Source organism: Columba livia, chromosome 8, assembly GCF_036013475.1.
Source record: "Columba livia isolate bColLiv1 breed racing homer chromosome 8, bColLiv1.pat.W.v2, whole genome shotgun sequence".
Classification (NCBI taxonomy): domain Eukaryota; kingdom Metazoa; phylum Chordata; class Aves; order Columbiformes; family Columbidae; genus Columba; species Columba livia.
In genome coordinates, this window is record NC_088609.1 from 13,511,295 (window position 1) to 13,525,020 (window position 13,726).

Consider the following 13,726-nt stretch of genomic DNA (forward strand, 5'->3'; position numbering starts at 1 on the left):
ATACACAACCATGAAGGAAACCTGTGGCTCCCAGAGCTGGGGCTGAAGTGTGTCCCCAGGACAAGTGTGCCCCTGTCCCCCAGCGCCTCACCTCGATTCCTGCGAAAGCTTTCCCGGTGGCTCCGTTTCCGTGCTTTTGTGTTCTGCAGAAAAAGGAAATGACCTTGCATCACCTGTTGGAGCAGAACTGGCTCATCTGTTCCCAAAATAAGAGCTGAATTTTTTCTGTTTAAGGATATGGAGGGGAAAGGTGCCCTGGGACACCTGGTAGTTGATAATACCCAACACAAATGTCTGATTATCAAAGGGAGGGCTTGGAGGGGGATCTAGCCCACTTGTGCTTGCCAAACTGTGAAAAAATTCCCTTTGTTTCCTGACTATAAGAGGCTGCTTTCAGCAGAGGCCTCATTTTTTTGGTGCCCCCCCCTTTTAAAAAAATATTTATTTGTTCCTATTAAAGTTTGCAGCACCAGTGACTATCTCATCAAATAATTCAATATTTTTTCCTGTAATTCAGAATGGATATTTTTTTCATTTAGCATTCCTTATTTCTTGGCCATCCCTGCAGCTTTAGCATGCAGCCGTCGTTCTGCTGCAGCTCCCACAAAGCGGCTGAAAACCAAGGTAACAGCAACATTTTGAGTGAAGGGGATGAAATGTGGAATAGGTTCAGCGCATTTCTTTGTCATTGTTGGAGTCCTATTCAGTCTGGAGCTGAATAGGAGGCTGATTAACATGTGGAAGCATTTCTAAAGCATTGGGTTGTGAGGGTTAGTATTTTTTTTTTTTTTTTCCTTAAAGGAGAAGTTTTGTGGCACTTGTTTTTCTGAGTGAGCTGGCATGTATCATCGTCAAATGCAAACCCATGGAAAAGTCAAATAGCGTTTTAGAGAAAGCCTGTTTTCATAAATCCCTGTATGCACGAGCACAAAGAACTTTTCCAGTGCCTAAAGGTCTAAGAGCTACTGCAGAGTCTTGGGACACAGCATGTTTAAAACAGGTAGACAAGTGGAACAGAGCTTGGGATGCATCTGAATGGTGAATGTAACATAAAGGACTTTGCTTTTGCTCTTGCTGAAGTTGTCTGCAAAACTGGGTATTGTTTTACAAGCACAGGACTGGGTCCACAGTCTGAAAATCCACCTGCTTAAATGCTCAGCATTTTGCTTTCACAGAGAAATATATAATGCTGAGGTCAATTAAAAAGCTAACTGCAAGTGAAAAGCAACTTTTCCCTGATGAAACTGCTTCAAGTCCTGGACCTGAGTCTGGTTTCGAAGAAAAGGTTTGACCATTTTGGCTCAGGGTGAGGTGTGGGGCTGGTGTTCCAGTTAGCCTCTTGCTGCAAGGTCTGCTGTGTTTTGCTCTGATTCGTAACTGAAATAATTGCCTTGGTACTATTTGTGAGTCTTGGATGGGTCTGTGCTAGACCAGAGATCCTGCCATGGGAGTGCCACACCTTCTGCCCTTTGTAGGACTGCAAGTTCTTGGGGGACTTGCAAACCCCAACGGAGACAGGGAACTCAGTTGCGTACCAGGGGCTGTATGGATGTAGCACACATGAGCCCCACACACACGAGCTTGCAGACTGAGTGGGCAGTGCAGGAAAATGCGTTTCATTTCTGGGTGCAATGAACTGATGGATTTGAAGGTGCATAGAAAGCTGATGGCAGCAGTTGGCGTCAAATCCTCTTGGTGGTGCATGTAGGAACCAGACCCTGTGCCTGGGTTTCTCTGAGGAGCAGTGATTCCTCCTCTAGTTTTCTTTCAACTATGCCAGTTTAAGAGATAAAAAAGCGCCTCTCCAGCTCACTGGTGTGTCTTAATGTAGGCTATTGAAGGCTGATTAAAGCTATTGTTTAATTAAGGAGGACTTAGCTCCTCCAGTCACAAATCACAATTAAAAGATCGTTTGAAGTAATTCTGCAATACTTATTTTTCTTTTTTTCACCTCTCTCCTTTAACGTGAAGAAATTTCCTAGCACTGTACGTGCTCCAGCACCAAGGTTTTGAACACTATTACAGGACCGCAAACCTGCTGGCGAATTTGGCCACTGCCAAAGGCATCTGAACATTAAAAAGCCTTGCAAGAGGGGTGGGAGGGAGTTCATTCTCAGGATACGCTGATTTGGAAAGGGAATCCAAACAAAGAGGCTTTTCAGCAGAGGCTGAGGCTTGGCTTCTCTCAAGGGCAGTTTGGGCTTGGGGAAGCATCCGGGAGGCAGCGAACAGAGCAGGAGTACATGAGCTGGATGCTGCGTGGTGTAAGGTTTCCCAGCACAGCGCGGTTTTGTGTTACAGGCTGGGGAACTGGCTGTAAACTCTCTTCTCTCTTCTTTTTTTTTTTTTTCTTCTCCTTTTATTTCAGTTGGAAACAAAAGAAAGGTTAAGGCTTTTATTTTTTTTTTTTTTTTAATAAGGGAAAAATAAAGGTTCCCATCCCCTGTGCCATCTCCCCTGTAGGTTTGGCGATGCCTCTTGCTGTTGGTGCTGGAGGGGGACCCATTGGTGCCTCTGACCGGGAGAAACCCTCTGCTGTGTCCCAGGCTGGCATCATGTTTTATTTTGCTCAGAAAGCATTTTATTTTGCTCAGAAATCACAGCTCAGTTGTAGGCCCACTGAGGGCATTCTGGCAGGAGCCTGGGGTGCTGGGGGGATAGGTGCCTCCTAAAGAAGGGCCTGGCTTAGATAAGGAGAGGTGAGGAAGATGTTTTTTACAATGATGGTGGTAAAACCCTGGCCCAGGTTGCCCAGAGAGGTGGTGGATGAACCATCCCTGGAGACATCCCAGTCCAGGCTGGATGGGGCTCTGAGCAACCTGATCTGGGTGAAGATGTCTCTGCACATGGCAGGGGTTGGACTGGATGAGCTTGGAAGGTCCATTCCAACCCAAACTATTCTATGATTCTGTGAAATGAGATGGATGCTGGAGCATCTTCCTCACAACAGGAGGGCTCCAAAGCGTGGTGTGCATCCACTGGGTCCCCTGTTCCCACAGCAGCCCTGTCCTTTGTGGTGGCACCCCCGAGTGCCACCACGCTCTTGAGAAGTTCCAGGAAGAGCTGAGCAGGGAGGAGGTGCTACCAACCATCTCAACCAACCAGTTGGGTTTTTTAATAGGCACCAGATGGTTTTAATAGAGGAAAGCTGAACTTCTTATGACCCTTCCCCACAGACGTTGTTTGTTGTTTTGTAATTGTGGCCAGGACAAAACCATGTCCCAGAACCTGCAGTAAGTGTGAGAGCTTGGTGCCTGGTGCCTTCTCCCACCCCACCATGAGGCCACCCCTGCTGCCCCCATGCTCCTCTGCCTCCAAATTATCCGGGTACTGCTGGGCATGAAAGACTTGAGGCTTTCCACTGATCCTTGGTTAAAGAGATTAGCAAGAGTACAAATTGGAGAAAACCAAAACATCTAGAAGCAAAGCGCAAGGAAGCAATAAAATGTCAGGCCATGTTTTTCCTTCCAGTTGATTAAAAATTCTTCTGATAAGCAAGAAAGCTTTCATGGCTGGACAAGACCTGTATTGTGTCAAATGCAGTGAAAGGTTTATTAGAAGGATAAAGTCGTGTGAGTGTTGGGTTGTACTCGCAGCCCTTCTGGCGTCGAGTTATCCTGCAAGGACTGAAGGCATTTTCTTGCAATGGTATGGTGGCAAGAAGCGTGATAGAGTAAAATGTATGGAAATGAGGGTATCTGGAGGGGTGAGTGGTAGACATGAGTGTCTGAGTGCCCAACAACTGTCAGAAAAAAATAACATAGAAACTGGGTGTTGGGGAAAGCTGTAGGGTAAAGGTGAAGGATGAGGAGGAAAACCTATTGAGTTACTGTTAAAGAGGGCCTTTGGGTGTTATAGATATATCCTTAATGCATCCAAACCCATGAGTTTTGAGTGCCTAGTTGTCCTGTGGCTGTACTCCAGTAAATCTGAAATCATGCGCGTCTCATGTGCTACTTGTTTCAAGGTGGGTCTCGGAACAGAAGGCCACCAAGACACTGAAGTGCAGTGGACTCACCTTCGCTTTTGGAAAGTAGAAAGTGGAAGAAGGGAATGAGGGCTGGGTCTCCTGTTTTCCATGGGAAAACCAACAGTGGTGGCAAACCAGGCTGCTTGGAGACCTGCTCCAAGTCAGTGCCAAGATGCTCTACTGGGCTCGTGTTTTTTTCTCTTTTCTTGAGAAACCGGTGCCTGCATTTCTGTTTGGGGATCAAACACAAGACGAGAATGAAAAAGCAGGAAAACAAAAGGTTCGTTTCCATGCTGTTGTGTTTGTCTTCCCAAGGTTTTAATTGCCAAGGGCTGCTTTGGGAGCCAGCTGGCTGGGAAGGGATGCAGATTGCAAGTAAGAGAAGAGCTTTCTTCTGGTTCAAGGATCCATGCTATATTTTCCTGCAGGAGATGCAGTTTGAATAATTTTTTTTTTTTATCCCAAAAGTAGAAGTAGCATTTTTAGGTGCCTGATTCCTCAGTTTCTCCAGTTAATATTAAAGCTCCTGATGTTTCTGTTTTATTACTGATGGGAGTGAGAGGGTACAAGCAGCAGGAATGGCAAGTATGGAGTGCAAATTATATCTCAATTTTAGAGTTTTTCTCCTTGGAGCAGAAAATTATGCTTAACACAAAGGGAAAATACAATAGGTGGTTCAGCTTGCAGGCCCTTGGCCCATGTACCAAGGGATGCACTTGTCCCTGCAGATGCTGTGACCATGACAGCAGGATCAGACCCACTGGTGTGTGGCCTGGGACCAGGCTGGAGAATCCCAATTTTGCTGCCAAAGCCTCGCTTGTACATTAACTTGAAAATAGGAAAAAAGGCCAGCTTAAAAAGAAGAATATATAATAATAAAGCATGGGATATTTGGCATGCCAGTTGTATACATTTTGACATCAGCTACCTGCGAATCATCCAGCAGCACGTTAATTGGTACCCCTTGATAGATGAGGATTTGGCATCAGGTCTGCATGTAATTACAAGCCACACACAGAAGGACACAGGCAGCTAATGAACTCCTGCCAAACTCCAGCTCCGCTTCTGCGGCTTTTGATGTTCGCTGGTCTTTCAGTGTTTTGTATAGTAAGCACTGAAAGGCATCAAATCACTCCTTTGACAGTATTTAGAAAGGATTGGTTTGTTGAATAACTGAGTCCCTCCAAACTTCCATCTGAGAACTGGAGCATCTATAGGCGCCTTTCTCAAGGGAGCAGTAAATAGGCTGGAAATAGAGGACACCCCCTACGAGCTGCTGAGCTCTTGCCTCCCTGACAGGAGCCAGACAGGCTCTGGTTGCCACGATGGGCTGCAAGTAAAGAAACTATTTCCATTTAAAAAGTCCTTCAAAACAATCTTGCCGATGGTACAGGCTTTTTCCCAAGCATCAAAGGGCTTTAAACGAAGGCTGTGCAAAGTGGGTTGCAGTGTGTTGTATTGGTGTCACAAGGGAGATGGCAGAAGGTTTTTTGGGGGGTTTCTGCCCCATTGGGAGGATGGGTTTCCGTGATTCTGGATTTGGAGGGTTGTGGTGCTTTTCTGTAGATGTTTTTTTGCTGAGATCAGGTTTGAGCCCAAGCCCTTCTCCTCTTTTCATGTCTGAAGTGACAAAGGGAGTTGTGGAGATAAAAACAATTTCCATGAAAACCTGCGATTTTCAGGCAAACATACCAGGCGGGTTTCATGGTAGTACCATGGTGAAGAGGAATAATGCAACTTGGCACGAAGCTCTTCCAAAAGAGAAAAAAAAGAAGGGGGGGAACAGAAGAGCCTTTGTTAAAATTAACCACAATAAAGAAAAAGGACTGCTATTCCCTTGAGCTTCTTTAACCTTTTTTCCCCAATTTATTCACACATTCCTTGACAGCAGAGCACAGCATTGGTACAGAGGGGCTGGAAAGGGAAATTGGGATTTATCCATTTTTGGTTGTGTCCCTTGACTCAGTGTGAATAGAGACTTGGCCGCTGCCTGTCCTGGCCCTGTTTGTACTGTTCTTTAAGGAAACTGGGCTATGAAATGTCACCTGGCTGCAAAACATGGCCATCGTGATGAGGTTGGGGCTGTGCGTGGGAAAGGGGCTGTCGTGGCACTGGGTATGACAAGGTGGATGTGCCTGTGGTGGCTGTCCCCTGTGCTAGCACTGGCTCTGTACTTGCAGAAGAGGGTGGTGAAATTTTACGTGTTGCTGAGACACTGCCGCATCACCTGGATTAGCAGAATCTGAAGTTTCTTAGGGGAATAAAAAGCACCCAGAAGTCTGAGATGGTGAGAAGTATGGAACCATGCTGTTTGCCACAAAATCTGTTTGGCTTTCAGGGACCTAAATGATTTGTAGGGTCTCATCTAGGCACAGATGGGTCCAGGATGGGTAAGTCATCCCATCCTTGTAAGCAGCATGGGGTGGGCACATCTGTCACCCATTCCCAAGCTGCTTTCCACCATACTAACTCAAACTTCTGTGGACAGCATGGCCAGGGCAGCACCCCTGCCTGCCCCTGCAATGTCACAAAACTATTCTAATTAAGACCATGATATCTTTTTTTTTTTTTTTTTTTTTTTAATATTGCCTGGGTACCAGTGCAATCTCACTTATGTATTGGTGTACATTAGGGTGCCGCTTTCACGCACTAACTGCAGTCAAAATACAGAGGAGGGAGAAAACAGATAATTTTACACCTTTTTAACCCGTTGATGAATAGGCAAAGCCCGACTGAGCTCTGCTCTAGGGACCACTGAGATCAAACCCCATAGTTTGAAGGGCCTTGGGATCATTTCCACTCATGCTCACATTTTTTTGCCTTTCTTTCAGCACTGTACTATGTATTATATCCTGGAAACTCTACCAAATCTTGACTACTGAGGGGGAAAAGTTTCATTTCCAGTTAATCAAGGGAGTTGTGTAATACCATTTTCTCCTGGGGAACTTCAAGAAAAAAGAAAGGAGGAGAAGAAGGGAGGGGGCGGAAAGGGGCGCATTATATTTAGCAAGTATATTAAGAGGAAATAAATTATGAAATAAAAGTGATTAGTGAACTTTTAAGGAAGAGGTCAGAAGTGCCTTTTGGACTACAAACTTTTTAAGCTTTCAGTGCTTGTATTCGGTTACAGAGTTATAACCCAGCCTTATTTGTGCAGGTGGCTGCTGCTTCAAATCCGAAGGATTTTGCATTTACAATAGGTACATTGACAGAACTGGGTCAGAAAGCTACTTGCGGTAGGCATCAGTGCTGGGGACACTGGCTCTGCCGCCTCCTGCACAGAGGCAGTTGCTCCCAAAAACGTGCTTAATTACAGCTGCCGTGCCTGGCTGGGATGCTCTGAGAAGGGGAGAGGAAGCTTGGCATTTCAGCAGATTGCTTTTTATTTTTTTTTAAGGGACTTGATGTTGACCGGGTGAACTGGCTTTATTTTTGCTTCAAAACCTTTGTGGCTTTTGTTTTTTGTTTTTGTTTTTAATAGAAGAGAGAATTTTGTTGACTACGTTGAATGGGCTGCAGTTTTTTATTTCTACTCGCTCTTGTTAGGGTTCAGCATGGCTGTGCAAAGAGAAGAACCAGAGCTTATACGTCATGGTGTTTGGGCGCGGTAAGCTCAAATATGGAGTTTCTGCTGCTTGTTTTATATATTAAAGCAACAACAACAGCCCACAAAACTTTCCTCTTGAAAAGAGACTGATGGAGTGGAGCAGATCTGTTATTATGCAGGGAAATATTAGGGTTCCTGCAGCCACTGTTTGTCAGTGAGGAGATGTGGATGGGCAGGAGCAGCTCTATTCACCCTTACATTGATTTGGAAGAAAACTCCCAGATTTCCCACAAAGTACTGGGGTGCCATGCCCCTTTCCCGCAGCACGAGTGTTGCCGGGGCCAGGCGGTGGTCCCAGCCCTTCCTCGAAGGCTGAGCCCGTAGGAGCTGTGGCGATGCAGGGCTCGTTCCAAACCCACTGATCAGCACAGCAAACTGTGTTCACTTCATTTGTAATTGAAAACATGATAGTCACTGCAGTGTGTTTTTCACGTGATCCATTTGCCCTCAGTATTGCGAAGTTCACAGATACACTTTTAATTTTACTTTTTTTTCCTCCCTCTATTCAAGCTGTGTCAACCTAGGTTGGACTTGTCATATCTGCGAGACCTTCCAAAGCACTTGGGCGTATAAAGGTGCCTCAAAAGATGCCTATGCATTAGGATTTTCACAGCATATACCGTTTTATTCCTTGCTGTAGACAATGTGAAATGATGGCTTTGTTTCCATTATGTTTGACTGGAGCTGGCTCTGGATTCCTGTTGATAATGTCTTTTATATTCATCCTCTCTCTCCAACTATTGCTGGTTGGCCAGTGTGGCTTAAATCTGTTTTACTCCCACAAATTCAGAATTTTATCTGCGTCTTGGTATTGTGGCTTGGATAAGACCTTTTGTTCTTATTAATGCATTTTTTTAGGTATTATAAGTATATGTGCACTTTAATATCAAGCTCTTTTAATACACTCTATTGATAGGAAGGACACCAGATAGATTAACACAGGTAGGCGCAAAGGTTAGTGTGAGATATATGGGGGAACCCATAGCAAGTAGAAAATGAACTAATATATTGGTTTTTTTTGTGGAAATCAACCCATAGTGTCCTAGGACTTTTCCAAACAGATTAAATCAGAGAAATGCAATATATGCTGATCCCTGTTTATAGGTTCTTTAGCACTCTAAAGCAGGTATCTGTTCCACAGTAAAGTCTAGGGTTTGTTTGTGTGTTTAGAGAATTGCCTATCCTTATGCATCTCTGTAGCTGAGAGTAGTGGAACTGTAATAGGCTTGAATGGGAATCTGTTTTGCAAACACAGATATTAGATGTGTTTCCAAAATACAGGCAGATGCACAGAGCAGTCTTCTGGACTGCTAGAACTGAGGTGAAGAACAATGAAGACTGAGCAGGTAATAAAACAGAGACTTGATGATACTCTGTATTTCTCATGTTAACCTAGTTGACTCTTGCAAATATATGGACATCAAGATTCAATCAAAAAACATTGGGAAAGGAGGCACATCACTGATGCTTTCAAGACCTCTGAAAATCCCAGCATAATTTCCCAATTCAGCCTGCAGTAGGACCCTTCTTTTATCTACTGCTGGGCTGTGGATCACGTCCCTTGAGATTTTTTTTTGGCTGACCAAGCCCCTATCCCTCCTTCCCCCACCTATTTTGTTTGTGCTGGTGCAGAATCAGACCCTATTGTGATTTTAAGCATATGCCTGATATGATGGAGATGTAGAAATACTTCTGTTCTTCATGTTATTAAATTTTATCTATGTGTGTATACATCTATGTGATGTCAACTGGCTTCAAGAGTTGTGCACTATTGCAGCAGCTGCCAAGGCTTTTATGCAGTACTACAATTCTTCTCTAAAAGCTGGGAAGCCCACTTTTAAAGCCCCAATAAAAGCCTACTGAAGGCTAATCTGGTTTTTATGCATTTTAAAATATGTACAAATGTTGTAAACTAAGTAAGGTTTATATGTGCCCAAGATCAGCCACTAAGTACTTCAAATAGAAAGCCCGTCACTTGTAGGTAACCAAATATTTACAGAATGTGTCTTGAATAAGGAATTAGGTGCCTCAGCCCTGGCAAATTATTTAATGATCTTTTTCACTAGTAAGATAGACGTCTAATCTACTGAAACCTTAAAAACACGCCCAGGGCCTGGACACTGGCAGCCAAACACATCACAGAGTGCTTGTTAGAAATTACCATTGCTTTGTTGAGATAGCCAGCAACATCCCACTGACCTGCAAGGTTGAAAGAAGAAATATTTAGTGGGGGAAAAAAAAAAAAGACTGAGATGGTGTTAAATTTGGTGCAAAGGTGAAGGTTGAGCAGGGAAGAGGAAAGCTGCATGGTTGGGTCACTGCAGAAACGCCTCTTCCCCTCCCGCTCCCTTGGTTTTTCCAATGGGTGGCCAAGAAAAGCTTATCCCCTTTTGATTGTTGTTTTCTTTTTTCTCCATTAAATCTGCACAAGTGTTAACTTTTCAAAGACTCTGAGATTCAAAGTGCTATACCCAACACAGAGCCCTTTTTATTTCTGCCTTTGATTTTGTGCACATTTCAAGCTAGCCAGAGAGTACATGGGGTTTTTGCAAGGCTGTTGTTTTTTTTTTTTTTAGGCTTAGTGATGGGGTTTTAGCTTTCATACTGCCAGCCTTCCCAAGATTATTGCCTATTAATTGCCTCTTAATAAAGGTGCTGACCAAGGAATGTTTTTTCCTTGGTGCTAGATTTCCAAACTTGGATTTGCTTTATTAAATAGAAAGACAAATAAATTTAAACCTTGCACTGAGATAGCTTAGCATAGGACACCAGCGGTTACAGGTCACCAAGTCATTTGGACTTCCTCCCAACAAAAGCAGCATCGTTTTTCAGTGTCCAGCCCCACGGCATCCCGTGGTGTCTCTCACAATTTGTTAGTGTCCACACCTGCTCTGTGTTGCCTGGAGTGGGGCTGAGCCTATTTATATGGAGCAGGATCAGTCCCCAAGAGATTTCTATTATGACCATGCTTTGGAGCCCTGTTTGATCTCCTGCAGCATAGTGTAGATAAAAGCATGTGGTTGGGTTTTCCTTGTTCTGTTATTAAAGCAAAAAATCCCCTTTATATAAGGGAAAAAACACCACTTCCCTTCACCTTGTGAAGGATGTTACGATTCAGAAGATAATCTCATCTCCTTTTACCTTTTTGTGCGTCAGAACAAGTAAATTCCTTTTGTTCTGTGCTTTGGTTTCCTGTGTCTGTGAAATGAGGATAACAGTGATTCTTTGGTTACACATGGATGCCCCAGGGTTGCCTCCGTGCCTTAGGCTATGGTCCATAGGCTGATGTGTCATTTCTCATCATGGAGACCACCGGTATTAAGGGGGACATGAGGCCCTTCTACAGCATTACTAAAGATTTTGCAGTAGGTCTGTACACGTAGGCGCGTTGTAGCCACAGCCAAATAGGACCATTTTTGGAGAAGAGTGACCATCCCAAAATCAGTGTAATTTCTTTACCTGCTGCGTACGTCTATTGCTTACTTCAGTGCAAGTTACCATTTGTTACAATTTTCTGTACCTCTTGTATCCTCAGTAGTTTTGTAATGTGGGTAGGGAAGTGGTGGAGGTTGAAAACCTTACAGGGAGTTCAGCTGTTGAATTTGTTGATGCAAATCACTGCAGCAGGGATGTGTAATCTGAATTTCCTATTAAAAGTCTGAACCAGAGAGGCAGACAGGGTCAGAAAAAGTGAGGAGGCCACATGCACCATCTTCTCGGTACAACCCTACGCTGCTTTCCAAGGGTGTGTGTGGGCTGTAGCCTCTCTTCTGGATACCTTTGCCTTTGGCAGATCTTCTAGTGTGAATAATGTCTCTGTGGTGTTTTGCTGAGGGATTCTAAAGGCATGTCTCTCTGTTTAATTTTCTGTTTTCCAGACTTACCTCTGTAGTGTTTTTTCTGCAAAACCCTTTCTCTGGCTGTCTTTTGGCACTGCTAGAAGCTTCTCTGTGCTGGAAACCTCTTGCCAAAAAAAATGTGGGTGATGACCCACATTTCCAGTCACTTAGACAACCCGTCCTCCAAGAAATAACCTCATGGAAGAAGAACCTTCTTGAGCCCAATTTACAATTTGAAATGGGCTGGGGTCTTTCTTCCTTGGGTTGAAAGAGCAGCCACTCACCCAGCCCTTGAAATCAAGGGCGTGTTATGTCTTGTAAGTAATATCCATTCAGCTATGGAGAGTATGTTTATGTTTCTCATGTTAAAAAGAAAAAAAAAAAAGGAAAGGGGGGGGGGGAAATGGGAATCTGAGGTTACTGTTTTGCTGGAAAAATGTCAAGACTTGATTAGCAATATCCCACTAAACCACAAGTTCATAGGAGAGAAAACAAAACCATTGCATTTTCGAAACTATGCCTATGCGCATTTTAAGAAAATGTATACCATATAGGTCGGTTATGCTCTTATTATAGCTGTGGCAAGTGTACATGTAATTGAAATGCGGAAATACTACCCCATGCTGTTCAATGAATGAAGGGGAAAAAAAATCTTTATTATTCCTGGGTTCACATAATATATAGGAACACTATTGTCCTTTTTTGTTTTTGTTTTTGTTTAAAGCCAGTTTTAGATTTCAGATGTATTTTATTGTCTGTGGGAACATGTGTTTTACAGACCTGTCATGTGAAAGCTATTAACAAAAGGAACTGGAGAAAAAACTATAAGCCACGTAACCGTGGCATGTCTACTCCCTGAGTTCAACTGTTACGCTGCTGCTTCAAGTGCATGTGAAATTGGACCATACCAAGCAACATTAGCTCTTCTCCTGCAATTTTTCATTGGGAAACTAAAGATTTTTTAAGTGGCCTATTAATATTGGATTGCCGGCATCAGAGGCAGGTTTTGGGGCCAAGCTGGCTAGGCATCAAAACGGTTAAATAATGGAATGAAGATCAACTGGATTCACATGAGATGTCCGATTTTTATTTACCGAATTGGAGCTGGGCAGGCAGTTCTGAAACCTTTCCTCACCAGTTCAGATGTGTGGTGGAAACTGTGCTGCTCTGCCAAGCGCCACGGGGCCCAGTGCTTGCGATTAACCCATTTCCAGAGATTTAGAGAGGATCTGAAAGGGATCCTGAGCGGTGGCCCCGGCTGCTCTTGGGTACTTGAGAGGCTTCAGGTCTGTACATGGTTGTACCTGCTCGAATGGAACAGATGATGGGGACTTTCCCTTTCCTTAAGACTAACAAAACCCCCTAATAATCCCAGATTAGGCAAGCCTATTAACATGTAGGAAAAGGAGCCAAGTGCAGAGTGAAATACAGAAAGTGATTCACATGGAGATGGGGAACAGTATTTGGGCGACACTTTTTAACTCTCTGGATGGTACCTTTGCTAATCATATCTAGCAGATCACGATCACTAACGATGTACTGTGGCCAAATTTTGCTGAAACCCAACAGCACTTCATTTTATTTATTTATATTTTAGAAGGAAAAACCCTCTGATGTCTTAGACATCTCAGTGTAAACAAACCCACAGATACGTAAGCAAGTTAGTGGTTGACAAATATTCCCTAGTGCTTTCTGTAGGATCTGGGTGTGAGACCTGTTGTCTTGGCCCAAGGACAGTTTGAATCGCTGTGTGTTTGTTTTCCCCTTACCTGGGTTTCGCTCTGCAAGTGGGAGGAGGGTTTCCTGTACCTTGTGGTTTGTGATTTACTCCCAATACAGGTTTCAGGGATTTTGAGGCGTGTTTTGGTAGGGATGTACTACTTCTCTCTGTGATGGCCTTGACAGCAATGATGGAAGGGGAAACTGAGGCGAAGGGAAGGAGGGTGCCATGCCCCAAGGTAACATCAGGGCTGGGAAATACCCCATGGTTCTCCTTCCAAGTCTGAGGTAATGCTGTGTTTCTCTGAAATACTTAGAAGAATATGGAGTTGCGTGCAGCAATTTTGAGGTATCCCCTTCATAATGTGTCCCCTAACTCATCATCCCCTGTTTTTGTACTCCATGCCTGGTGCAAAGGTCCAGCCGAGCTGTGCAGATGCAGGTTCTGCACAGGGGGTTCACAAACAGCTTTTAAAATGGATTTCATCTGTTTTTTAATGTGATTGAAGGTAAACTGGCTCTGATGGGAGTTCAGCAGCTCTTGTGGACAGGCTGGCTGGGTCTGTGCTCAGGTTCCCCTTGCACAGATGG

At 44.0% G+C, this 13,726-nt stretch overlaps 1 protein-coding gene across 3 annotated transcripts in view; it reads left to right on the plus strand.

Annotated features, from left to right (window-relative positions):
* PLPP3 (phospholipid phosphatase 3) overlaps positions 1-13,726 on the plus strand; it is a 46,918-nt gene that overhangs the window by 12,013 nt on the left and 21,179 nt on the right. The window contains exon 1 of one of the 3 annotated variants that reach the window (XM_021295585.2): positions 11,456-11,733. The exons of the other annotated variants lie outside the window; for them this stretch is intronic. Within the exon in view, the coding sequence (XP_021151260.1) occupies positions 11,727-11,733 (7 nt within the window). The 5' untranslated portion in view covers positions 11,456-11,726. Of the gene's footprint in view, positions 1-11,455; positions 11,734-13,726 lie in introns of those variants that run through there. 3 annotated transcript variants of the gene reach the window in all.